This window comes from Balearica regulorum, chromosome 3 (assembly GCF_011004875.1).
Source record: "Balearica regulorum gibbericeps isolate bBalReg1 chromosome 3, bBalReg1.pri, whole genome shotgun sequence".
NCBI classification, from domain to species: Eukaryota; Metazoa; Chordata; class Aves; order Gruiformes; family Gruidae; genus Balearica; species Balearica regulorum.
In genome coordinates this window covers 41,210,403-41,233,252 of record NC_046186.1, presented here as the reverse complement: position 1 = coordinate 41,233,252, position 22,850 = coordinate 41,210,403, and the positions used below count along the sequence as shown (strand labels likewise).

Sequence of the window (22,850 nt, the reverse complement as noted above, 5' to 3'; positions counted from 1 at the left end):
CAGGAACTATGCTGCTTGCCGGAGCCAGCAATGGGTGTTCAAAGCTACGTACTTCAGCTTTGCAAAAAGCTGCTGCTTGACAAGAAAGAAGGCCAGAGTTGTTTTCCTAATTCTTTTTCTGAAAGTGACTGCAGAATCCTTTCCTGTGATGTTTCTTTAGCTTTACAGTAAAGGATGTGACTCAGGCAACCAGTGAGGCTGTAAAAGCCTTTGAGCTTCTACATCAGTCAGTGAAGAATATGTATATCTAAATATTTTGTTCAAAATCTAAAATTCGTTTATGTTTTCTGGTAGAATGCACTGACAGAACATAAGCGTGTTGGGGATTGATTTTTCATGTTACCAGAAAATGCTGTTTAGAAAGGAATTTTGACTAAACAAAGCCATCATCTGTGTCTGCTTGTTCTCACATGCAGCTTTCCCTTTCCCTTCAGCCAGTGGTTTGATTTCCGCTCCTTAATTAGGAGACTTTACCCTGCCGCCTCATGGCACTGCTTTCCATTCAGACCCCGAGCCTGCACTACTCCTGTGACTCCAGTTTGTACATTTCTAAGTTGTGGCCACATAATCCAGGACTAGGTCTCATCAGGCAGGGCCCTGGACAGCCGCTGATCTCCTCAGTGCTGCTGCCCGTGATCTCCACGGCTTTGTGCGCTTCTCAGAATTGGGAAGGCTTCTTCCTAAAGAAGCCTTTAGGAGTCCATGTACAGTCTGCTAGGGTGAGTAAATCTACTTCAAGTGTGTGTTGCAGAGAAAGGGCGATAATACAGGTATGTTGTAAAGAAGTCCTTCAACTCTAGTAGTTCTGAAGGAGGGAGGACTACAGAGGGGAGTAGAAAGGAATTAGCAGAAAATGCCTCCCTTTATTTTACAGCGTGCTTGTTGGCTTCAGAAAACCTCTGAAATCAGCACTCTGCAACCAAGTGACTGTCTTAAATGACTACTCCCTTAGTTACCATCTTCAATTACTGCTCCAGTGGCGACCCTGGTAGCACAGTTTGTGAAGCAGATCAGCTAAAGCCACAGCCTCGCCCTTTCCCTTCTGCTTGTGCAAGCCCACGAGAGCACCTGTGATCCGCTGCGCAACTCCACCCCAGGCCAGAAACTTCCGAAGCGTGCGTGCATCAGGTAACAAATGGCAGTCAGTCCCTGCAGCCTCCCTCGGGACAGGTGGTAAACCCGGGTTCTGTGGTTTATAGCCACAAATACAAAAGCTTAAAAAGTCAAAAATCCCAATTTTCTGCTTCCTCTCCTGAGTCAAGTGAGGTGGATTTTTCTCCATTTTCTCTGGCTAGAAAACACTACACAACAGACTTCTGAGCAACACAGATCACTTCTGAGCAACGCTTATTTTAATTGCTTGGCAAAACATTCACTTGATCAAGATGATACAAAAACGGCATGCTTCTGCATTCCTACAGTAGCTTAAACAAAACTGTAAACGTATGAAAGTGTCTATATTAGACTACAGAAGTCAGAGCAATAAAACTAGTATTTCCATAACTGCGGATATATTTTTCTTGTCTTGATAGTGCATTAATAGGAACTTTAAAAATATTGTTATATAATACAATTTTCTTCACTTTATACATCAGCTAAGAAGATGAAAGCTTAATTACTAATTAGTCAATGGTGTCTTCAGTACTGTGAAGTATTTTGTATTGATTTTAGGGCTCTTCAGTACAGGATAAAAATCTCTTTCTCCCTGGCATAACAGTACTGTCCTGTGTTTGAATTGGTTTTGAACAATTGTTCCATCACAATCTGCTAAGTAAACTTACTTTTCTAACAGAACCTGATGGAGCCGCCTTAGAGGTTGAGGAGGAAACCCTAAAGGGGAGCAGATGAAACAAGTTACGGTGCTTCTAGTTGATTTGGAGTCTGTCAGCCTGGACCATGACATTGGTCCTTGGAAGTTTTGATTTTGTAACAAAAACCAGATCCATAAGAACTTTAAAATGTTGCTGAGTTCTATTTTGTGGGAGTGCTTGTGAAACCAGTCCTAAGACCTAAAGACTCACCAGAGCCCAGCCTCTCTTTTTAGAGATACAAGGTAAAACCAGAGAGGAATCACTCGGGGACAAAGGAAGACGGTCTGGACAAGGTGTCTGGGAGAAAATCCTCCCTCTGCAGAAAAAGAAACATCTGACTTCAGGGAACCAAGCTTTCACTTCTTTAGATAAAAGACTTCAGTAGTAGAGAATTCAGCCATTTGCTGCTTGCAGGAAAAGAGAGTTATGTAAAAATTACACCTAACAAGCAGAGCATGGTTATGGTAAAATATTTGCCATCCGTGCCCTAAACAGAACTTTTCAGGCAGATTACTCAAGTACGGCCCCCAACAACCGTGTAACCACAAGGAGCTTTGCAACCAGAACACCAGTAAAACCAAGACAAAGCTAATTTAGTATTTGTTTTAATAACATAAAACCAAAAGACAAGCAAAGTGGCGACTGCAGCCTCCGTACCTAATGGGATGACTCACCTTAGCATCTCACTGCGTGGGCGCCTGGCCACTCCCAGCGGGCAGCCTGCCCCTGGCACCTACACGGGCTTGTAGTTTGAGTTGGGTCTGTAGCTTCTCTCCACTGACTAGAGGGAGGCCATGGGGAGTATCTAAAATAGTATCGCTAGCCCTTCATCACTAAGGAATTTCTGTCAAAAGCTCTCAAACATCCTGGATTTGTTTCAGTATTGGTATCGCCACGTGTTTACATGTAGCATACAGTGGAACCCTCTAGCCACACATGACCTGGGTGGAAGTAAGGAAATTCCCTTTTCAGAAAGCAATTTTGGTTTCTAATGCAGTTTGTTTTCAAGCAGCACCTGGAAATTGAGAGTGCAATATTTAACGGACTCTGGGAAATAACAAAGAAAGGATCTAATCTGCAGCATCTCGTTGTCATCAGTACGGTCTGCATATGAATTCTCCTTGGTTCTGGAGTTTACAAAGTTATTTCTACTCCTGAAAAAAGAGCATTTTGTTTGGATGTAACAGGCACTACAAATGTACATATTGGTATTCCAGATTCCTGTACAGCTGGTTCCAAAATGAGTCCCATTGCTTGTCTTCACCTCCTCGGTAGATGCTAGCTCTCTTTCTGCACCTTAGTCCTTAATTTGCTGAGCTCCTCTTCTAAGCTTTTAATGTGTTCCTTGAGCGCAGCTTTGTCTTGCTGCGCTTTCTGATTAGCTTGGCACCGGGCTTCTTCTATCTTCCGTTCGTACCACTTCTCCATCTGTGTGGAGACAGCCTCAAAGAAGTACTGTGTTATCTCCAGGGCCTGGGAGGTGTCTCTGAGCGGAGGGGCAGGCGGCTGCCCCGCGGGCAAGGTGGGGGGCTGCTGTTCCTGGCTCGGATGTGCCCCGGCATGGTGCAGAGCTTTGTGCCTTGCCTGCCCGCTCTTGCCGGACTTCTTTGTCTGAGTTCCTTTGTCGATGAAGTAGCTGCTCTGTGGTTCGGTCTTCACAGGTTCAGTCAAGGGCTGCAAAGCAGCTTGAACTTTCACATGTCTTAATTTGGATCCTGAAAGCTCAGAGGAGGGCAGCTCCTGCTGGAACCGGTGGAACGTGCTGGCACTAACAGCTTTGTCTTTCGGCCTGACATCTTGAGCAGGGGCAGAAGAAACTGGTCCACCAACGATTAACTGTTGCTCTGTACCTACAGAACAAAATATATACGTATGTATTTAGACAAGCTCTTGGCATTTATTTGAGCATTCATAAATCCTCATTGTTTGATGAATGATGTGGTTTCCGTGTACCATGCTGTGTGTACAGTGTAGAGGCTCATGTTAGCTTATCGCATCTTCACAGTCAGGTGATGTAATAGTCACTAAAACAGAAAAGCTGGCTCAGGCAGAGAGGCGCTGCATTGTGGCTGCGGGACTACAGACTGGCAACAATCAAAGGACTTCACAAGAAGGAATTGTAGCAAAGATCAGGCTAAAGTCCCAAAGTAGTTTGCTGGTATTTATGAACACCCCGCTTCTACAAAACTTGAAGCCCCACTAATTTTGCAAAGGTAACACATTTTGATGCTCCTGAACTGTTCATTGCAGTAGCTACACTCATAGTGCCACAACATCTCCTGTGTGGTCTTCTGCCCTTCTAGTCTGGGGTAGCCAAGTCCTTGTCTGTTCTGTTTGGGTAGTAATTTGAGGGGCATATACAATGTAATTCACAGAAGCCTAGGGCTTTGATGGCGCTCTCCTTGGCTGTGGAGTCCTGGGCATTCTGCCCATTTCTTTTTTCCTCAAAAGCTTCCCTGACCAAGCACAGAGAGGTGGCTTGAACCAGTCTTCCCTGTCTTAGGGTGGCCATGATCCCTGAATGGCCTTGAATGTTGCTATTTTTGTTCTTGTCCAATGAACTAATAATTAAACAGACTTTGGTTCAAGGAAAGAGGAAAAAGTGAGAGGTTTATTCTAGATCCTTGCAGTTTGAATATTAACAAGGAAAATGAGGTTCACATCCTTGCACCCTGCCATTATAGGTTCTATACATGTGAAAAACGCTAAATACCATACACTTTCTTCAGTAGACTGTATAATCTGCGCACCTTCCTGACAGACAACAGTGTGGGAGCAATTCTGACTGGGAAGCTGTAGAAATTTCAGAAAACAGAGTTATAACAGAGCATCCAAGCACCTGGCTTCAAAGACACAGCAACATGGAAGCATCAGGAAGAGCCACTGGAATTCCACCACCCAGCTGCATCTTAAAATATTCCCAGTGGCTGCCTTGAAGTATATTCTAATCCCAAGACATCAGGCATATGGATGGGGGGAACACACAGCGAGAATTGATATCTGTGGCATTACTGCAAGTATCCTTCAGATAATTAGCTCGCCTTTGAATGAATATGACATCTAAGTACCTGACAAGGTTGTACCTGATGCACCATCTTGCTGAATGCAAAACTGTTGCCCAAAGCTCTGTTCTGGCTCCTGGACTCTGCTCCTTCCCCCGTCTTCCGAGAGGTTATTTGGGAGCGTGATAAAGGAATGCTGGTGGGAGCCCTCTGACTGCAGCAGAGGCTGGTTGGCTTTACAGTCCTTGGCACTGTGGGGGTTGTTCTCGGTATCCAGGGTCTCAGTGAGAGACTCACAAGTGGACAAAGTTGATTTTGGTCTTGATGACCTGGAATCTCCAGAAAGCTTGAGCTCCAGATTCTGAATTTTCAACATGCACCAAGTCTTCAGCTCATCGACCAAGGAAATCTGTGAGAAAGAGACTGTGAATTAGATGATCCCACAATTAGATCCTATGGTTCCTGGGCTGCTGAGGATGTGTGGCAGGGAGAAAGAGGAGCAAGTTAGTATCTGTGGGCTTAGACTCCCTGTACTGACGTGCATGCTGCCACTGGGAATATTTAAAGGACTGCAAATCAGAAAAGATGAGGAACTATGCATTAGCTAACGAAAGGCATCCTCTTTAGACCAAGCTACCACCTCTTAGATTTGAATGTGGTACTTCAAATGTGGCTCTAAGTCCTCTGGTCAAGGCTGACTTGTTTAATCATGCAGTCAATCGTACTTTCTAAGTGCAAGGAACATCACATGTGCTCAAAGCTGCCATTTTTAAAGAGTGAAATTCAAAATAGCTGCTTGTGGGACACAGCTTTCTACCATTGCCAACCTCTGCTCCTCTATTCATTTGGTGCTAAAAATGAGTCCAAGGCTAAATGATAAATTACTAACAGCTTTCAAAGTACAAAGGTGCTTAATAAGTGTCAGCCGCAGAGGCATTTGCCAGTTATCATTTAGAATATGAGTAGCTCTTTTACCTTCTTGTTCATACAACATCATTAATTTAGGTCGGGCCCTCCCATGCACATGGACATTTAGTCAAGCCCAACTCAGTTTTTGCAGTAGTTACAATTAGACCCAAGAGAAGAGGAACAGCCGATCTGGCTTAATGGTAATTCCAGTTCACCTGATGGATCACTCCAGCATCTCATTTCTTAAATGGAGATTACAAGGAGCTGGAGCACAAGCCCAGACATTCAGAAGCCAATATAATACGTCTTTTACAATGAAATAAAAACTAAAGCTGCCTTAGTTTGGTAAGTACTTTGGAGAAAAGCATTTTGCAGATGTTAGACTGAAGATCAGTAGTTTATGCTGGGATTATCACAGCTGCCAGCCTTTTAACATGGATTTGGAATGGTCTTACAAAAAGTCATGACATTTTACTAGCACAAATTCTTAGAAGAATACCAATCATGAGAAAATTAATTGCATTTTAAATTTACCTGTGTGAGTGGAGAAATGCAAATTTCTTAGCATGTTTTAATGGTGAGTTTTTGCAGAAGCTAGAAGGGAAAGAGCTGGATCTGTATGGGAACAGTTATTCTTGTAATGCTGGTTCAACAAGCACGCAGAAAGAACTTGCCTATTGGCAGTAACACACAGCGTGGAGGTGGTGCACCGTTGCCAAAGTCAGAGGGAAGAACTGCAGCCTTTTAATACGTGGGCAAAAAAAGATGAGATCGAGAAGAAGGGAGAGATTCCCAGGGCACACAACCAAATGGATGAGAAGTAAAAGGAACAACACAGATCTTAGCCTGTGGTGCTATTTGCAGATGTTCCTGCAGATGTCCTTTAATGAAGCAAAAGCTGAAAGCACAACTGTAAAAAACATAGCGGTAGGAATTTTTGTAAAGCACTATGCTAGAAAAAAAGATACTTTGTTACAGATCCCACACTTCTGACCCACCAAACTAAGTTATGACAGCAGGACTGGATTTCTAATGCAAAAGCTTTATAAATTTGGATTAAAGATTAAGGTGGTGGATAGGAATAATTTGATCTTTGAAGCTCTTTTGCCTGTTTCAACAGATGAGAGAAATCTCCAGTATTCTCTCTGCCTGCTGGAACAGAACTCTTGAGCTGATCCATCTGAGCTCACAGGAGTAGCTGTTTCAAGCCCTACCTGCCGTTTCTCCCCCTCACTTTTTTCCAGCTCAGCGTGCTGTTGCAGGCGGTGAAGGCACTCTGTTCTCTCTGCGGACAGCCGCTCAGCCATAAGCTTGTCTAAAACACGGAGCTGTGGATAAAAAACCACAATTTAGCTGAGATGATCATGTTAAAAAACAAACAAAACCCCCATGCGTGAACCTTGTAAGCCCAAGTACAGTCTGTCTTTCAGTCTTTGTTTCTAGAAATGCCACCAAGTACAATTGGATGTAGCTTGCAAAAAGGTTCAAGCACAAGATTATCAATGAATAACAATTACATTAAAAATAAAAAATAATTTAGAGGCTCTTCAATCTCAGTGCAAACAGAATTCAGCAAGAGGGATTTTTACAATTATGAACCAACCAGCTGTAGGACTGCCTTCTGTCTTTAAGCTTCCCTCTTAGGGCCTCAAGCAGTTTAGATTTATTGGCTGAAGAACCACCTGAAGCCACTTAACACATTAAATGTGTTTTCCTCAGGACCCTAGTTTGCAACATTAGATCCCTGTGGAACATCACAGTTCCCTGGTCTTGAGTATCAGGCAGGTATCAGGTTCAATTTTACAACACAAGAAGCAAAAAACAAATCATGACAATGAAAATATTCATTCAGCTTAGGATATGTTTCTAATAGGCAGGCAGAGCTCTGGGTCATATTCTTACTTGATGTTGAGTTTTGCTTTCCATCTGGCCCAGCTTAACATTCATCTTATCTTGTACTGTCCCAAACTCAGCTTTCATCTCTTCTACTGTTGCCTCCAGCTGATTCTCCAGTTTATTTATCAGGGGCTCACAACGACATCCATTTATTGGTGCCTGAAAGGAGTAACACAGTCACTTGCTACCTCCCGCTGTCCTCTTAGTGCACTTGGAACATTATCACAGCCTCCTTGAGTGGGACTTGGGCTCTTCTGTACCGTGTACTGTATCTCACCCTCCCGAGAACATCTTACGGTAGCTCAGCAAACAGGCTATTATTAGCTGGAAAAGCACAGACTAAAACAAGGATTAATCTGATTTATACGGACACATCCTAACAGAGCAGTGTTGATTTTTGCTGGGGCTACAAGCAGCAACGAGCTCAGGTCACGTATGCTGTGCGTACCGTGTGCCGTATGAAGGGTTACCACATTACAGGCCTGTGCCCCGATGTCTCGATGCAGTAATTCTGAATTGTATGAAAAAAATGTGATTTTTGTAGACATATGTGTCCTTGTGTGCATTTATTTTTTTAACCTCATGACAATAATGTGCTGTTTTTTCCCATGTAGTGTGTGGCAAGGTCTCGCTGCTCCTGCCTGCCATCACCCTGCTGACACGCTGCGCACCCCGCTGCCTGCCTTTGACTTGCACAACGCGTCCCAAGGCTCCTCGGCGAGGCGAGCTGCACCCACCACACTGAAATCTCTCAGGGAGACGGTCGCAACAGGCTCCCTTAAGTGAGGACAGCTAATCCCCGTCGGCTTCCTCTGCGCTCCGCTGGCAGAAGTTGGCTCCTGCAGGGGGGTGAGTCAGGAGCCCAGGCAGCAGCTCGGAAGCCGTCTGCAGAGAGAGGAGCCTCCCTCTCCCCTTCGGCCCTGCACTACCGTTTCACAAATTGGGGTTATTCCCTTGGCAGGGGAAGGCGGGTGGTTTGCGGAGGGCTAGAGAAAGCTTTGGAAATACATGTACTTAAGAAATTTGGTTTGCTCTTCAGGGCCTGAGGGCATCAAAGAAGACAGACAAGCTCAAAAGAAGGGGAGAGAGGAGTGTCATGTGTTTCAGGAAACGCTCTAAGGGAGTCTAGCTGTATTAAACTAACCTTGGTGAATAGATTAGATTTGTATACAAATCCTATCTGCTCTTTGCACCTTTCTTCCTGCACCCCAAGTTGTTCCTACTGGCCCATCCTCCCACCATCAGATCCTAGGGACAGGGAGATACCCCTTTTAATGGACGAAAGGTCCTCCATCCTCCCTGATGTCTGCTACTAGGATAATCCCAGAGTGCCCCTGCCTGGAAGCTTCCCAAGCGTTACACAGTGAGATGCTGGAAAACAAGGCCAGTAAAACCTCTGACATCTGACTTGAGTGATCTTCAGAATCTGCTGAATTTCTTATGCATAGCAAGGGATTGAGGAGAGCTGGTGGATGGATTTGAGAAGCCGAGGAAATGAAAGAACTGACCTCCAAGAAGTACCGGAGGGCAATATTAAGAAAGCAAGAGTGTAGACGTTTACAATGTCTACGGGGTAATTTGCTGACTGTTTTCATGCTCTTTTAGAAATGTGTACTAGTAAATATTTGCGGAATAAAATAAATTGAGTGGAGTAAAACATCTGCCTCTAAACCAGAATAAATGCACATGCACTGGTATTTCTTGGTTTATTTGTGAACCAATTTCTGTACCACTCCTGCCTCCAGTAATCCTAGAATCCCCAAAGACACCTTGCAATAAACAGAACTGAAACACAATGTATGGAGCGTACTCAAGCTCTTGGTATAGGTAGTAAGCTTCAGTGCTCACACAATGCTTTAATTTATTTTTATTGGCAAAGGTCTTTGCATTTCCTGCTGGAAATTTCAATATTTCAAAGTGTACCATAAAAGTTCCGGTGTCATTTCCAATCACTGTTCACACCTTACTTCAAAAAGAAATACTTTGTAGAACAAAACTAGTTAAGCATGTCTTCCTCAGCACGCAGAAAACCAGCTTATCGTTTACCAGACTTCAGGCCAAAATGCAGCTGAAGCCCAAACGAGGCAAACAAATCCACAGTTGTGATTTCATACCCTTGGGAGGGCAGTTCAGCGAGCGCGTTTTCCATCCATTACCTAACTGTGCCGCAACTCCAAGCGCTGCTCCCTGCCTCTCCCTCCGCGAGGGCAGCGGCCGGCTCACCTGCATCACCTTCCCATCCTTTCCTCGATAGAGCGTGTAGAGCTGGTAGGCTCGGACCTCGTGGGGAGGGGGTGGAGACGTGCAGTGATGTTTACTTCTGCGCTTCGGCACGTTTTGCTGGGGCCGAGGGAGAGTCTGCTGATCAGCTGGGGAGATGGGGTCTGAGAGAGCTGAAACCTGCGTGAAATACACACAATGTTTTCCCTGTTTATGAGCCCCCTGGTAAACTATTTCTGGTGGGAATGGGACAAACCCATGGTGATAACTGCAGCAAAAACCTGATTAAAACACCAATCCAGCCACAGTGGTTGGCCACAGCTTTGGTGTCTGGCAGCAGAGTAACCAGATTTCCACACAAATCCAGTGCGCGTGACTCTCAATAGCTGAATTTCCCCACCAGAAATTGGTTTTGCCTGAAGACAACCTCTGCCCCATGGGCACGGCGGGGCTGGTGCCCTGCCTCACTGGCACACCAAAGGGACACCTGTACCTTTACAACTACACCCTCTCTCTCTCTCTCTCTGCTGTTTTAAATCTACTGATACCTTTTCCTTTGGCTTTTTCTTTTTGCTCTTCTTCCCTTTGGGATCTGGTGAGGTTGACCGGGGTTCGTCTTTCAGATCGCTCTTCCCCTGCGGTGGCTGGTCACTGCTCGGCGTGTCGTCAGCAGCCGAGACGCTGCCCTGCTTGAAGCAAAGACAGGGAGTTCAGAGCAGTTGCAGAGATGGGGAAAAGGTGCCTTTTCGTCAATTTCCTAGCTTAAAGCTGCTCTGCGCACGAGTGGGCAACTCTCCAGCAGCAAAGCATGACAGACTGCCCCAGACAGCTGCCACAGTCACGCACAAGTGATGGCTCCAAACAGATTTAGCCCTGATGGGTTCTATTTACACCCCCTCCTCGCAGCAGATGCAGCTGGTAGTGCCGGGCTGTACCTTGCTCTGTACCACTTCATCCCGTGGTACCGACTGCGCTCGCCTTTCCTCCTTCAGCCTCTCTCTCTTCTTCCTCAGGCTTCTTCCACGGTTAAAGCGCGAGACCTGAGGGCAGACCACACTATTACTCAGCAATGCCATGCTCTTTCCTACCACAGAAGTCAAGCGATAGAGCAGACCTTTCTCATCTCTACTAAAAGGGGATATAGAAAAGAAAGCACACTGCCAGATGGATGCGGATGGGCCAAGCAACGTAGGTGTTTATAGTCATGAAAACACACCACCACTGAGCTAAGGCCACCAGGGCACTTCGCTGCCCATGGAGGGATGACAGCCTCCTCCTGTGTCCCCACGCTGATTGCCAAGCCCAGCCCAGCCCTTGTCACACAGAGATGACGAGGAGGAGCAGGGCAGGGACGGCGCCTGGTCTCCTACCAGAACACAGAGCCCTCCCACCTGCCTTCCGGCCTGGAGAGCATTGTAACATATTGCACAGAGCAGCAGAGTATAAACAGGACGTTTTGTCCCCATTTCAAAGCATTTTCAGTGCAAGCAACCATCTTGGAGGTGGGAGATGTCTGAGGTAGGCAGCAGCGGGCATAGCCTGGGAGCTTTTCGGTACAGGGCAGCTTTCCAACCCCTGGGCCGCCGCAGGGAACAAGTGCCTTTTGCTGCTCCATCCTCCACCAGCCAGGACAGCCAGGACCTCTGCCAGTGCTTAATACTGAGGCTTCATCTGCACATCTTGCTGGGCTCATGAGCTGAAAGGCTCCATGCCAACAGACCTGAGGCCACCACGCAATGCCAGCAGAAATGTAGGCACCTTTCACAGGAGAAAGTTAAGGACCAGGGCATGTGGCCGCTCTAGGTTAACTGGCCTCAGCTCTGTGTGTATGCGTGTCTTGGGGAGAGATTTGTAACGTACCTGTGATGCTTTAGTGAGGAGGAGAGCAACTTCAGGGTTATTGTGCTGTCTGGCAACCTCTAGAGGGGTCTGACCTGCCTGAGAGGAAAAAGAAAACAGCATTTCCTTCAAAACACAAGCTACTGGAAATGTGGAATTTGTTCACCCAAGGTTAGTACATGCTCTGTGCACAAGAGTAAAGTGACTAACTGCTTTCATTTACCCAGATTTAATTCGACACCCAAATATTTTCTACCAACACTACGAAGAGTGTTGAAGGGAGTCTGCATTAATACAAAACACCAAAGAAACTCCACTTTCTGCTTACATTGTTGACCACGGATGCATCGGCCCCTGCCTCCAGCAACAGCTTAACCACCTTCCTGTGATTCAGAGCCGCAGCTAGATGGAGTGCAGTGTCCCCTGCCTGCAAGTTAGAAAGCAGAAAACAACCGTGTAACGCAAGTCCTTGGTCTCGCCCTGCAGAAATCACACCTTCCTAACAGATGCTCAGGGGTCAAAAGACCTACACTTACTGATGCAACAACTAAGACTAAATAAGGCCTGGTCAATGAAAAAAGCAGAGTTGGGAGGAAGAGGACAGGAGGGGGCAAGGAGCTACTTCAGCCTGGTTTTGAGAAATGCAGCTGGGGTGCTGGTGATCTGGTTTAACTAAACCAAGTGACACAAGATGCAGCTTGGAGACATCCCAGCTCTACCGCCAGCAAACGGATACGACATCTGAGGGCAGAACCGGTTTTCCCACCACAACTTTCTCTTTTTTTTTTTTTTTAGGTTTGATTATTTGGTGCGCAGGTGGTCATGTATCACATTACTCAAAAATAATCAGATAAGTACCAGCAGCAAGATGGCTGGTGTTCTCTTCACGAGATTCCTCAAGAAAAACAGGCTTTGGACCAAAGCCAGGAGGCGATCTGGGTCCAGCACTAACACAGTGCCCTGCCCTTGTCCTGGTGCAGTGAAGTGAAGATGGCCGTGATCAGATTCGGGCACCAGTAACAGAGCCAGCAGCTGTTCAAGGGAGGCCAGGCACGTGCATATAATGCCCTCCTGTCCCCTTTGCCTTCCATTTTGCCTTCTGAAAATTACATCTCCTCAAGACGAGTAGAAATCTATTGCTTGCTGCTAACTTAGATGAGGCGCATTCATAAATAAAATCATTGTATGTGCAAATATGGAACAACTTGGGGTAGTGCTGGGGAATGAAGGAATGAACCTCTGGGCCAGGTTCACACTAGTTGATCTTAATATTCAGTAGCTCATTTTGCAAGTTAAAAAACTTATTTCCAAATAAAATTACATAGTAAATTTAACATGATGAAACCCATCTTGTTTGCTGTAGTATCTCCTATCTAAGAAACAAGATTAAATGTACAGATCAGGAAACATCTTTATGATCCTCAACTACACATAGAAAATTTCCCAGGAACATGAGACGATGTGGTTAAGCACCACATAATCTGTTTATTTAGCAGATTTAACACATTTTCATGTCCTAAATCCATTCCCTTCTACCACCCAGTTAGGCTACGCTATAGGTACAGCAATCAATTACTTCTCTATAAAACAACTATGGATGATCAATCCTAGGTTAGACTGATCATTAATTTGAATTTAATGCATTCTTTTTCTTCACTTTCATGTCCTTTTAATTCCCCCTACTGCAAAGGGGCAGCAAAGAAAAGTATTCCAGAGGAATTCACACTTTTGTAGCATCTGAAAAGGAGTTCTACTTCACAATGTCTCTGTAATGGCCACAGGATCATTAAAATCTAGTTACAGAGGAGAAAATGGGCCCCCATAAAACAACCGAGTCTCTTGCCAAGTCCCATTCTGCACAGAACTGGTAAGGTCCCAGGATCTCCAACTCCTAATCCTATGCTATGACCCCTGCCCCAAACCCCCTTTCAACACCAACATACAATCGCAGAACCTCATAAATAGGCAATGCTTTAAAGAAACGATGCAAATGTGATGGCAAAATAATAAACCACTGATATGCCATCACTTTAAGGCTATTCTTAAAAGCTCAGGCATTTGGTGGCACAATGAAGCACAAAGAGAAGCGGGATTACTTGGGTAGGAATCCCTCTTCCCAACAACTAGCCGTATGCAAAGGGCGCAGAGTTGCAATGAGGTTCATGCACTGACCTGGTTCTTTTCATGGACAGAACAGAAAGCACTGAGCAGCACCCTAACGATGGGCAAGTGATTATAACGAGCAGCCACATGCAGACAGGTATCTCCTGCCTGCGAACAGAAACAAAGCTCTGAGCACGTAATCGCAGTAATAAAGCTTGCACTTGTCATGGTGTTCAGGGATGAAATAATCCTATTAAACCAAAAAGAGCAGTAAATGCCACACACCTCCACTGAACAGCAATGCTGTTGTCTCTGCGGTACAAAATCTACTGTCATGGGTGGGAAAGTTTAGCAAGAGCTGGGGTCAGACAAGGTGGGGGTACAAATTCTTTAACCACTGACAGGAAATACTGGAATTATAAAATGCTGGTTTATGCACTACAAAACCTGATTTACATTTTTACATTCAATCTGTTGTTCTGAACCGCAAAACAATGTGATTTGGAAACTCAATGTGGTGTTGCACATAATAAAGAAAACCTGAGGAGTGGGGGCCAGGCAGCGTCCCCACAGGGGTGGCACGTGCACAGCTGGAATGGGAGCTGGGAGCAGAGCCGCATCGGTTTCCATCTCTGTGTCCTTCTGCCCACCTTGTTATCAAGCAGGAACAAAAACATCTGGCTTCCTTTTGTAGATTTTGTTTTCCTTTGTCATGCTAGAATCATTATAAAATAGGAGGAAAGCTGTCTGAAATTGAAGTCACCTTGAATCTACCTCATTTGACAGACCGACACACAGTGTATATTATCTGTCTCAGCAAGAGCAGATCTGAAGACTTTCACTTCTCTGGCATAAAACCTCTTTAACATTTCCATCTTTTTGAGAGAGGAACCCTTTTGCAGAATTGCACGACAGTGTATGGGTCAGGCCATCAGGACCCCCAAAAAGCAGCAACCAGCTGCCTCCGTCTGTGCAACAGCAAAGCCCCTTTTGGCTCCTTCCGTCCCTGCTCAGGAGATGGGTATAAGTAGTGCATCACTCAGCCATATCAAAACCATTCCTGTACTTGATGTAGACAATGGTTTGTTGGGGGGGGGTCAACAGCATTTCTAATAAAAATCACAGCTTAAAGCATTTCTGAGCGTTTGTACAAGTTAAAGCAATATAGCTAAAAGAAAGGCACACAAAACCGAACATATTCTTTCCAAAACTCACATTATTTTTGAGGTCTGCTCGAGATCCTCCAAGTAACAAAACACGAGTACTCTGGGAATGGCTATTCTGGCAAGCCAGGTGAAGAGGTGTATTACCTGCCTTAGAGAAATACAGAAAAATATAAAAGTCGTATTTAGAAATTGGGTGTAAGCATTAAAAAATAAAACCTCACAGGTCTTCCCACAAGAAAATCCACCCAGGGGTGGGAAATTATCGCTGTTATTTTCCCAAAGATGTGAGCTGAATGAACCCGGAGACTGAAATACCCTCCTCATCCTGGAAGCGATTTATCTGGGATATAGTAAAGGCAGAAGTCGGATGGTCTAATGATATCTGCATTGGTCAAGTCTGTTTGCAGGAAGCAGACTCTAGAAACTGTCTGGTTCATTAATATCAAACAGCACTATCAAGTATTTCATTTAAAGAAATATAATTCTTGTGTTTCGGGTTTCCCCCACGCGCACACACAAAGAACCACGCTGCCACGGCACGGCATCTCTGATCTCAAGCAAAGTCAGCTGCAACTGCAGCAGGGTGCTAGGCAGACGAGGGTCACAATGATTTCTGTTTCCTTACGATCGTAACACAAACCAGCTCCAAGTCTTGCTGAGTTTGTAGGTGGTCTCACAGGGCAGGATGCAGGTTTCAGGCTATCGGGAAGCTTTGATGTTCAGAAAGCATACCAGTCTCCAGCCAAGATGAGAAAGTGAAAAGAAAAAAAAAAAAAAGCCACCCAAACCCCAGAGAATCACATGCTAAGGTTCCTGAAAGAAGCAAACGTGCAGTTTCTATGGACAGAAATCAAAGAAGAGTTTGCTTGTGTTTTCTAAGACTGTGAAGGATTTTATTGGTCTGACAAGTTTTTCTGGCAGCATTTGGCTTTTGTTGGCCTGAATATGACTGGGAATTTTGGCTCTTGGGAGCTAGAAATGAAATCAGCTCAGGTAAAAAGGTTTCCCATGCTTACTAGGCTGCCTGTTCACCTCAATAATGTCCTTTAATTTGTCTCCCGTGCTTTCAAGACACAGATCAAGCTGCAGGGTTTGAATTACAAAAGGCCAACTCTTAGATGTGGTTTTAGGTCTTCGGTTCCATGTTACAGACTATTTCAGGCCTGAATGTAGTCTCTAAGCTGTGGCAGACATGAACATTTTCTTTCTCAGCTAAATTGCATTTAAGTGTTGATTTTTTTCCCTCTTGAGTTTATCTCTAAAAAGCCTCTGCAATGTCTTTATCATCTGCTGTTTGGAAGGTCAGCCCTGGCGGGAAGGCTGAGAGGTCCCGTGCAGTAGGTGGTGGACGAGGACCTCAGAGCTGGGAGAAGTCATAGTGCTGGTGCCTCGGGTCAGGGCTCACCGAGCAGGCTCATCTGGCTCGTCTCCCACAGCGTGACAAATCTCTTACCAGCTTCTATGAGAGGGAGAGTGGGTCCAAGTTTGTTGTTGGGGGTCTTCACTGGTCTACTGAATCTTCACTGAAATGTTCATACTGATGGCGGATCTAAAAAGAAGGCTACAACTGATCCCATGGGATGATCTATCACAGCAGAAGAGGTTTTATTAAGCCAAGTAAATAAAGTGCATTTCCAGGGTGATTGCTGGACAGGAGGAATATTGATACCCACGTGGTTTACCCACGTGTTGTCCCATTCCTCAAATGCCTGCCTGACTTGCCTTTAAAATCCCGGGTGTCCTGTCTGCCCTCTGCATTTCACTCAATATAGAAGCTGTCTTCAATTGCATTGCTCTTTTATATACTGTGCTCAAGGTGCTGTGCTGTGAGAAGTGCGTCCGTACAAGTGTTCTCCCAGGATACATTAACCAGGAGTTACAGAAAATACAGAGTCAAATCCCTCCGGTCTTCTGCTGCTCAGCAGGCTTTGGCAAATCTAGCAGCCCGTATCTGCCCATCCAGCCAAAATTGCACGATGCCCAGGTGTAAGTCAACAGTCCCTAGGGTGTTCCTGGACATGGCTCTCAGCCCTGGCTGCCACAAAAGCTGTCAGAAAGATTATGCCTTGTTGTCAGTAACATAAAAAGTTGAGAGATCACAGAAACCGTTTTGGGATTAAGTAGACTTAAGCTCTTCATTTTTCCTTTAAATCAAAAGGGGTAAAAGCACGTGCATATGTGCAAGCATGCACGATTCCCACATTTTTCAGTGGCTCCTGAGAAAAGACCCTGTCCATTAAAAAACACCCAAATGGTGAAATGCAAAGGGAGAGGATTGGGTGGGTAAGACATCAAAGACCAGCGCAGGAGCTGTTCACACAGTATTAAAGTCTGCCAGTCACATTTCAGGCATCAACCCTACCAAGCTATTCTGTGCGCGTGCTTTCCAAGACAGGTTGTCTCCAGTTGACATACGCTGTATTGTAAGCTAAATCTTCCACTACCCTGAAGCATCCAGCATCCAGGATAACCAGACTTGCATCTTAAGCCCATACCTTTGTACAAAAGTATACCTATAGACATAGACAAGCGTATCCAGGCAGAGGAGTATAATGGTTCACAGGACTATAAAGTCAAGCATGAGAAGTTGTCTGAAGTACCTTTGATACAAATCTAGGTGAATATTACAGCAAAAATAATTACAGAAAATTAAAATTGGAAGTTGGAACACTATCAAAGAAGGAATACACATAAAATAATATCAAAGATGATGTAATTATAGACCACAAAGTGACCACGACTGTACAAACACATGCATGTATATTGCAAATGTACACGTGCACACAGAGAAACACTATGCCCAGGCAACATGCCTTTTTACTCAAAATCTTGGACTTTGGCCATCTGCCTCCCTTCTTCCCTTTCTTCGCTAGTCCCTTTCAGTTGGCATTTTCGAGTGAAGTTTACTAAAAAATGCTCAGAGACCCCATCAAGCCATCCCAAAGCCCTCTCGCCTGTAACCAAGGACATGGTGCCAACCGAGCGGTCCCAACCCTAACTCAGCTCACGCCATAGGCTGCTACTGCCACTTCATAGACTATTTCATTAACTTTTGAATTTGTGAATTGAAGTCTCCCACAGACATTACAATTAAGAGTGGAACTAAAACCCCTTGCTTTGTTGTTCTTTCCTCTAAACTGCTCTCAAAGTATTATAAATACAAAAAGAAGATAATCTGGGTTCATTACAAGATTTTGGTATGAGCTTACGATCATGTATTAGGAAGAACTTGCTAACAAAAGATACGGTATTTTTTTCCCCTCTGTGGCTTACATTCACTTGGCTGTTTAATTTATGGGGGGAAAAAAAAAAGATTTTGAATGCCATATTCCTATTAGTACAATTCCTTTTCATTTTAAATCACACCAATCACAATGAATTCACTCGGTATAAATTAGAGCACCGTGGAGACTCCACAGGAATTGCAGCCATAATTAACGTATCATTCAATGTGCTATTGAGTTCCTCCTGCATCAGCTGTCAAAATATGAATTTCCTAATGCCTGTGGAGGAATCATCCAGGCATAATAAATGCAAAAAGAGACGAAAAAAAAAAATCCTACTAGGAGCTGGTCCTCCACTTGCTGAGAAATGCCATGGCCAAAACTCTCCAGTGCTAAGAATCAGCCACCTTACACCAGAACTGAAAGAGCCTCCTGCATGGGTCTCACCTTGTTCTTGGCAAGAACGTTGGCTCCTGCTTTAACGAGCACTTTGGCGGACTGACTGAATCCATGCCAACACGCTTCATGAAGAGCGGTGTTCCCATCCTGAAGAGCACACACACAAGAGGAGAAGGTTAGTGCACTGTGTCCACGTGCAGAGTAACATTACATTCAGAAGGCAGCAGCTGCACGGTCCACCTGCTCCCCCAAAAAATAAATAATTTTCCTTCCCTATTAGCTAATTTTCTATTTTATTTTTTATCAGAGGCAGATATACACCAGACTAAAACATAAAATAATTTCTACTGACAACTTGTGTACTTTTTCCTATCTACTCTTTCTATCTTCAACCTCTATCTTCTACTCCTTCCCACATCTCCTAGCAAGCAGAGAACAGCACTAAAGCTTTTGTTTGGATCTTGGAATTAGTTATATTTACTCCTAAACTAAATTTACAGCTTGGAATTCTCAGTTTCAGGGATAATCAAGGGAAACTGCAGTGTTTTGCTTAGGGCATAGTATATTTGTACGTTTCTTTAATTCCTCCCTTAATAAGCTGAGACTAGATTCTTAAATCAAAAATTATCAGCCTGATTGATACAAAAAGAATAACTAAATAATCAGTAATTTATATTAAAGATATGGTACAGCTTTTTTTCAGTGTAATTGTTCCAATTACTTTCCAAGCATCAGATACTTACTCAGGAGGATAAACCATAACTTTCTCTCTGAGACCTTAATATCACTGGCTGGCAAGGCTGCCATCCCACAGGACTTTGTTTTGCCTGTTACCTTGTCTTGTCTGTCCAAAGCACACCCCTCTTGAATCAGAGATGCTATAACATCGGTGTTCCCTACGACAGCAGCCCGGTGCAATGCTGTCTGATCACCCTGCAAAAAGAAGCAAATTTGTAATCGGTACCATTCCCACCTCATTTTGACTCAATGCAAACGCATACAACACACGCAGGGGCTGCAACTTCAACACACGTACTGTTTAAATCCAAGCTGCCTTTGAAAACAGTCCCTGTAAACAACTGTCACTAAAGTTTCCAAGATTAATGAAGTTATTGAAAGTATCAGAAAACTACAAACCAACTGTTTACAGAAGTCTGCAAGTCATCACAATCCCATATACAGCGCTGAAGCATTCTAAAAATATGGTAGTATTAGAAGGACAGTGAATCTAACACATTTGGCACTAGGAATCTAATAACAATATCTGAAGGGAACTAAAGGGAATTACAGGCTGTTGTAATACATCATAATGATCCTCCAGTACTTAGACTAACTGGATGAAGCTCTCCTGTTTTGGCTCTGATCGCTCCATCAGCCCTGCTTAAGACAAGGAGCATGAGATGAGATCAGTCTTTTCAGCACCTCTCATGAATTTACCAATTAGTGCTAAGAGTGGAGGCAATTTTATGATGAGGACCACAACTGCAAGACCACCAACTCATTTCATTCAAGCAACTGAGTGATCTTGAAGTCCGAACGACCTTCATTTCTCATTGACCTGCCACATAGCAGCAGCAAGCAAGTTTCTTACATCAGTTATTTTCTTGATGGCCAAGTTTCAAAAAGAAATTACGCTGATGCAGTCATCTTGTCTGACTGCCCATCTATCTCCCCTCTAACAACTGTCAAACTCGTTTGCTGAGCTGGAGAGCCCAAGATTAATTTTCTGTAAAACTTCCAGAAACCGAAGGCTAGGGAGATGCAAACTACTGGCCCTGCCCATCGAGAGTTATCTCTGTATTTTTACGTGCATGTTGGTGAGACCATGATAAAGGAGAGGGAACAGGAGGATTTATGCAGCAGCACGTAGGGACGCAAAAGACCGACTGATGGCCAACCGAGCTGCAGTAGCTCCACTTGCTGCCACAACAACAGGTCTTGGCTTCCCTTTGAAGTTGCTTTGAACCTGCAATGCTGAAGCAGAGCCTGTGAGTCCAGGCACAAAGACTACCTTCAAAGCTGCACACAGCCTTTTTTGGGGGATGAATAAAGAGAGTGGGAAACCAATCCCTTTCTGTTATCTAGATAATGGTCACCAAAACCACACGAAGGGCAAAGATAGCCAATGTATCCTGAGGGGGAAAAAAGCTTGCAGAAAGCTAGTCCTAAATAGATACAAAATTTCTCTGCTAAAAATCTGTAACAGATAATGCCATATTATATTAAATACTAAAACTAGAGGAATTTCTGTACTTTCTGTCCTACGGTCTACAAGTCTTTAGATAACTGGACAATTCAAATAATTTCTTCTCAAAGGCAATTAGCAGCTGACTTAAAAATTGCACTTAGTGGGGTTCTTTTGTGCTAATGACACCAAAATAGTTATTAATCCGTAAGGGAAAAATGAGCATTGCCAACCATGATCTTTCAGTAACTCCTATAATACCAACTCCCACCAGCAGTAAATCATTAAACTGGCTTATAATCATGAAGTTGATTTTTCAAAAAATGTGTTGAAGGCTTTTCTAAAATTTGCTAGATGTGTTTCATCTCTAGAGGTTACATACTCTTACTTTTGTTCTTGTCCCTATCAAGACTGGAAATGACTGGACAGTAATGGTTCCAGGAACTGGGACTTTCAGAAAAACACAAAGTATTGGGAAACTGACAGCACCGCAAGTTCTCTGAACCTGTGTATTTGTTCCAAATTTAAAGATAACCAAAATGTTATGGAAAATGTCCAGATTATACCATGTCACAAGTGCAAGTGTCAGATAATTTCCAGTAACTATTACTGCACAGAAATCTGCTTGCTAACAAGCCAGGGAAGAACTTAACACCCTTTCTTGATAACGCATGGTACTGATGACTGGCACAGCTACTGCAGTACTGGTAATGTGGACACTGCAAAGGTCATTTTATCTGACTACCATGAAGTGGAAAGTAATCCGTCAACTATCCCTTTGCACCAGCAGAACTACACAAGACATTATAATAAAGACTAAAACAAGATGACATCTGCCATTGCGATGGATGGAGCTTGGACAATGAATGGTTGGTTCCTACTTCTTTACAGTCAGGAAAATTGTTCGTGGAGAAGACCAAATTGGGGGTAGGAATGGATTGTATTGCATTTAATTTGTAATTAAGGATCTTCTCGCTGGGCCAGTTTAAATCAAGGCTGTTCTTGTCATTAGCCCAATCCCATCACAGTAATTGCAGTGAGGTCAAAGGCCATTCAGCTTTTTGGGGTTTGTTGATACGACAGCTACTTCTAATGGCATCTCAGTTAAATAAAAGACAACACATATGTGGAAGGCGGGAAGCACACCTCACTGCTGCAGGAGCAGGTCTCCCTTGGGGTGCCCAGTCCATGTGCTGGGGGGACCATTCACCAGGGCTGCACAGCGGCACTGGGACAGCTTCAGCCATGTCCGAGCTTTGTCCATTACTATATTCTGGTCCACAAAATGGAAGCATGGGTAGGTGAAGGGACACAAGTCCTGCAGATGGCAGGCTCAGGTGTCTCCTGCCCAAGGTGTGGGCTTTGGTGCTGACATCTTCCCTCACAAGCATGGGGAGAGCCAAGCATCAAAGAGTAAGGTCCGACCAGCACCCCGACCAGGTAAAGAAATACATCATCCATGTAACAGGGAGTGTCAAAGGATATCTCAAACCTTGCCCCACCTGGACTGAGGCACCTCCCAGAGAAGAGATGGCAGGTACCAATGTCCTGGTGAAGGTCCCTACCACCACCAGGCCCCTCAGCCAGCAGGGCAGGACCTGGTCAACCGTTCCCTCGGACCACAGCACACACATTAACCTCAAACTGCTTAAGGTGCCGTGCAAGCTGGACCCTCAGACTGCAATGGCCTCTGCGTGCAAGTCACTGAGCGACCCAGACAGAGATGGCGTAGCCCACTGATAAATAACACTGCCTGCACCGCTGTGTTTCCAACCTGTCCTGCCTCCTCATCAGAAGAGGAGCAAACCCCTATCTTACCTCTTACGGAGTCAGATAAAACAGATGAGTTATATTTTTTTCACAACGTGAATTTTCAGACAGTGTAATCACTGACTCGTGCATCTTTTCATTAATTGCTAAAATAACTGTCTGTGAAAGCACTCATCAGAGTTCTGCCTTTAGCAAGGCATTGGGGGCTGTTCCAGAGGCTCGGAGAGCAATTACACCGGTAAATGCGTATTAACTGCCCAGACTATTACGCTGGGCAGAAATTATGATCCTATTTGTAAGTGATTTATGCCTTAGGAACAGACTGC

The 22,850-nt window shown here is 44.5% G+C and overlaps 1 protein-coding gene across 14 annotated transcripts in view; it reads right to left on the bottom strand.

Annotated features, from left to right (window-relative positions):
- Nucleotides 1-1,330: 1,330 nt before the first annotated feature.
- The window catches only part of ANKRD6 (ankyrin repeat domain 6), a 111,878-nt gene continuing 90,358 nt past the window's right edge, over nt 1,331-22,850 (bottom strand). For 7 of the 14 annotated variants that reach the window (XM_075747692.1, XM_075747690.1, XM_075747691.1 and 4 more), the window contains 13 exons: nt 19,404-19,502; nt 18,618-18,716; nt 14,996-15,094; nt 13,850-13,948; nt 12,006-12,104; nt 11,699-11,776; nt 10,774-10,878; nt 10,387-10,527; nt 9,842-10,018; nt 7,625-7,777; nt 6,937-7,050; nt 4,880-5,222; nt 1,331-3,661 (listed from right to left, as the gene is read on the bottom strand). In XM_075747692.1, the coding sequence (XP_075603807.1) occupies nt 3,090-3,661; nt 4,880-5,222; nt 6,937-7,050; nt 7,625-7,777; nt 9,842-10,018; nt 10,387-10,527; nt 10,774-10,878; nt 11,699-11,776; nt 12,006-12,104; nt 13,850-13,948; nt 14,996-15,094; nt 18,618-18,716; nt 19,404-19,502 (2,178 nt within the window). In that variant the 3' untranslated portion in view covers nt 1,331-3,089. The remainder of the gene's footprint in view (nt 3,662-4,879; nt 5,223-6,936; nt 7,051-7,624; nt 7,778-9,841; nt 10,019-10,386; nt 10,528-10,773; nt 10,879-11,698; nt 11,777-12,005; nt 12,105-13,849; nt 13,949-14,995; nt 15,095-18,617; nt 18,717-19,403; nt 19,503-22,850) is intronic. The other 7 variants (XM_075747695.1, XM_075747696.1, XM_075747688.1 and 4 more) reach the window with 4 other exon arrangements.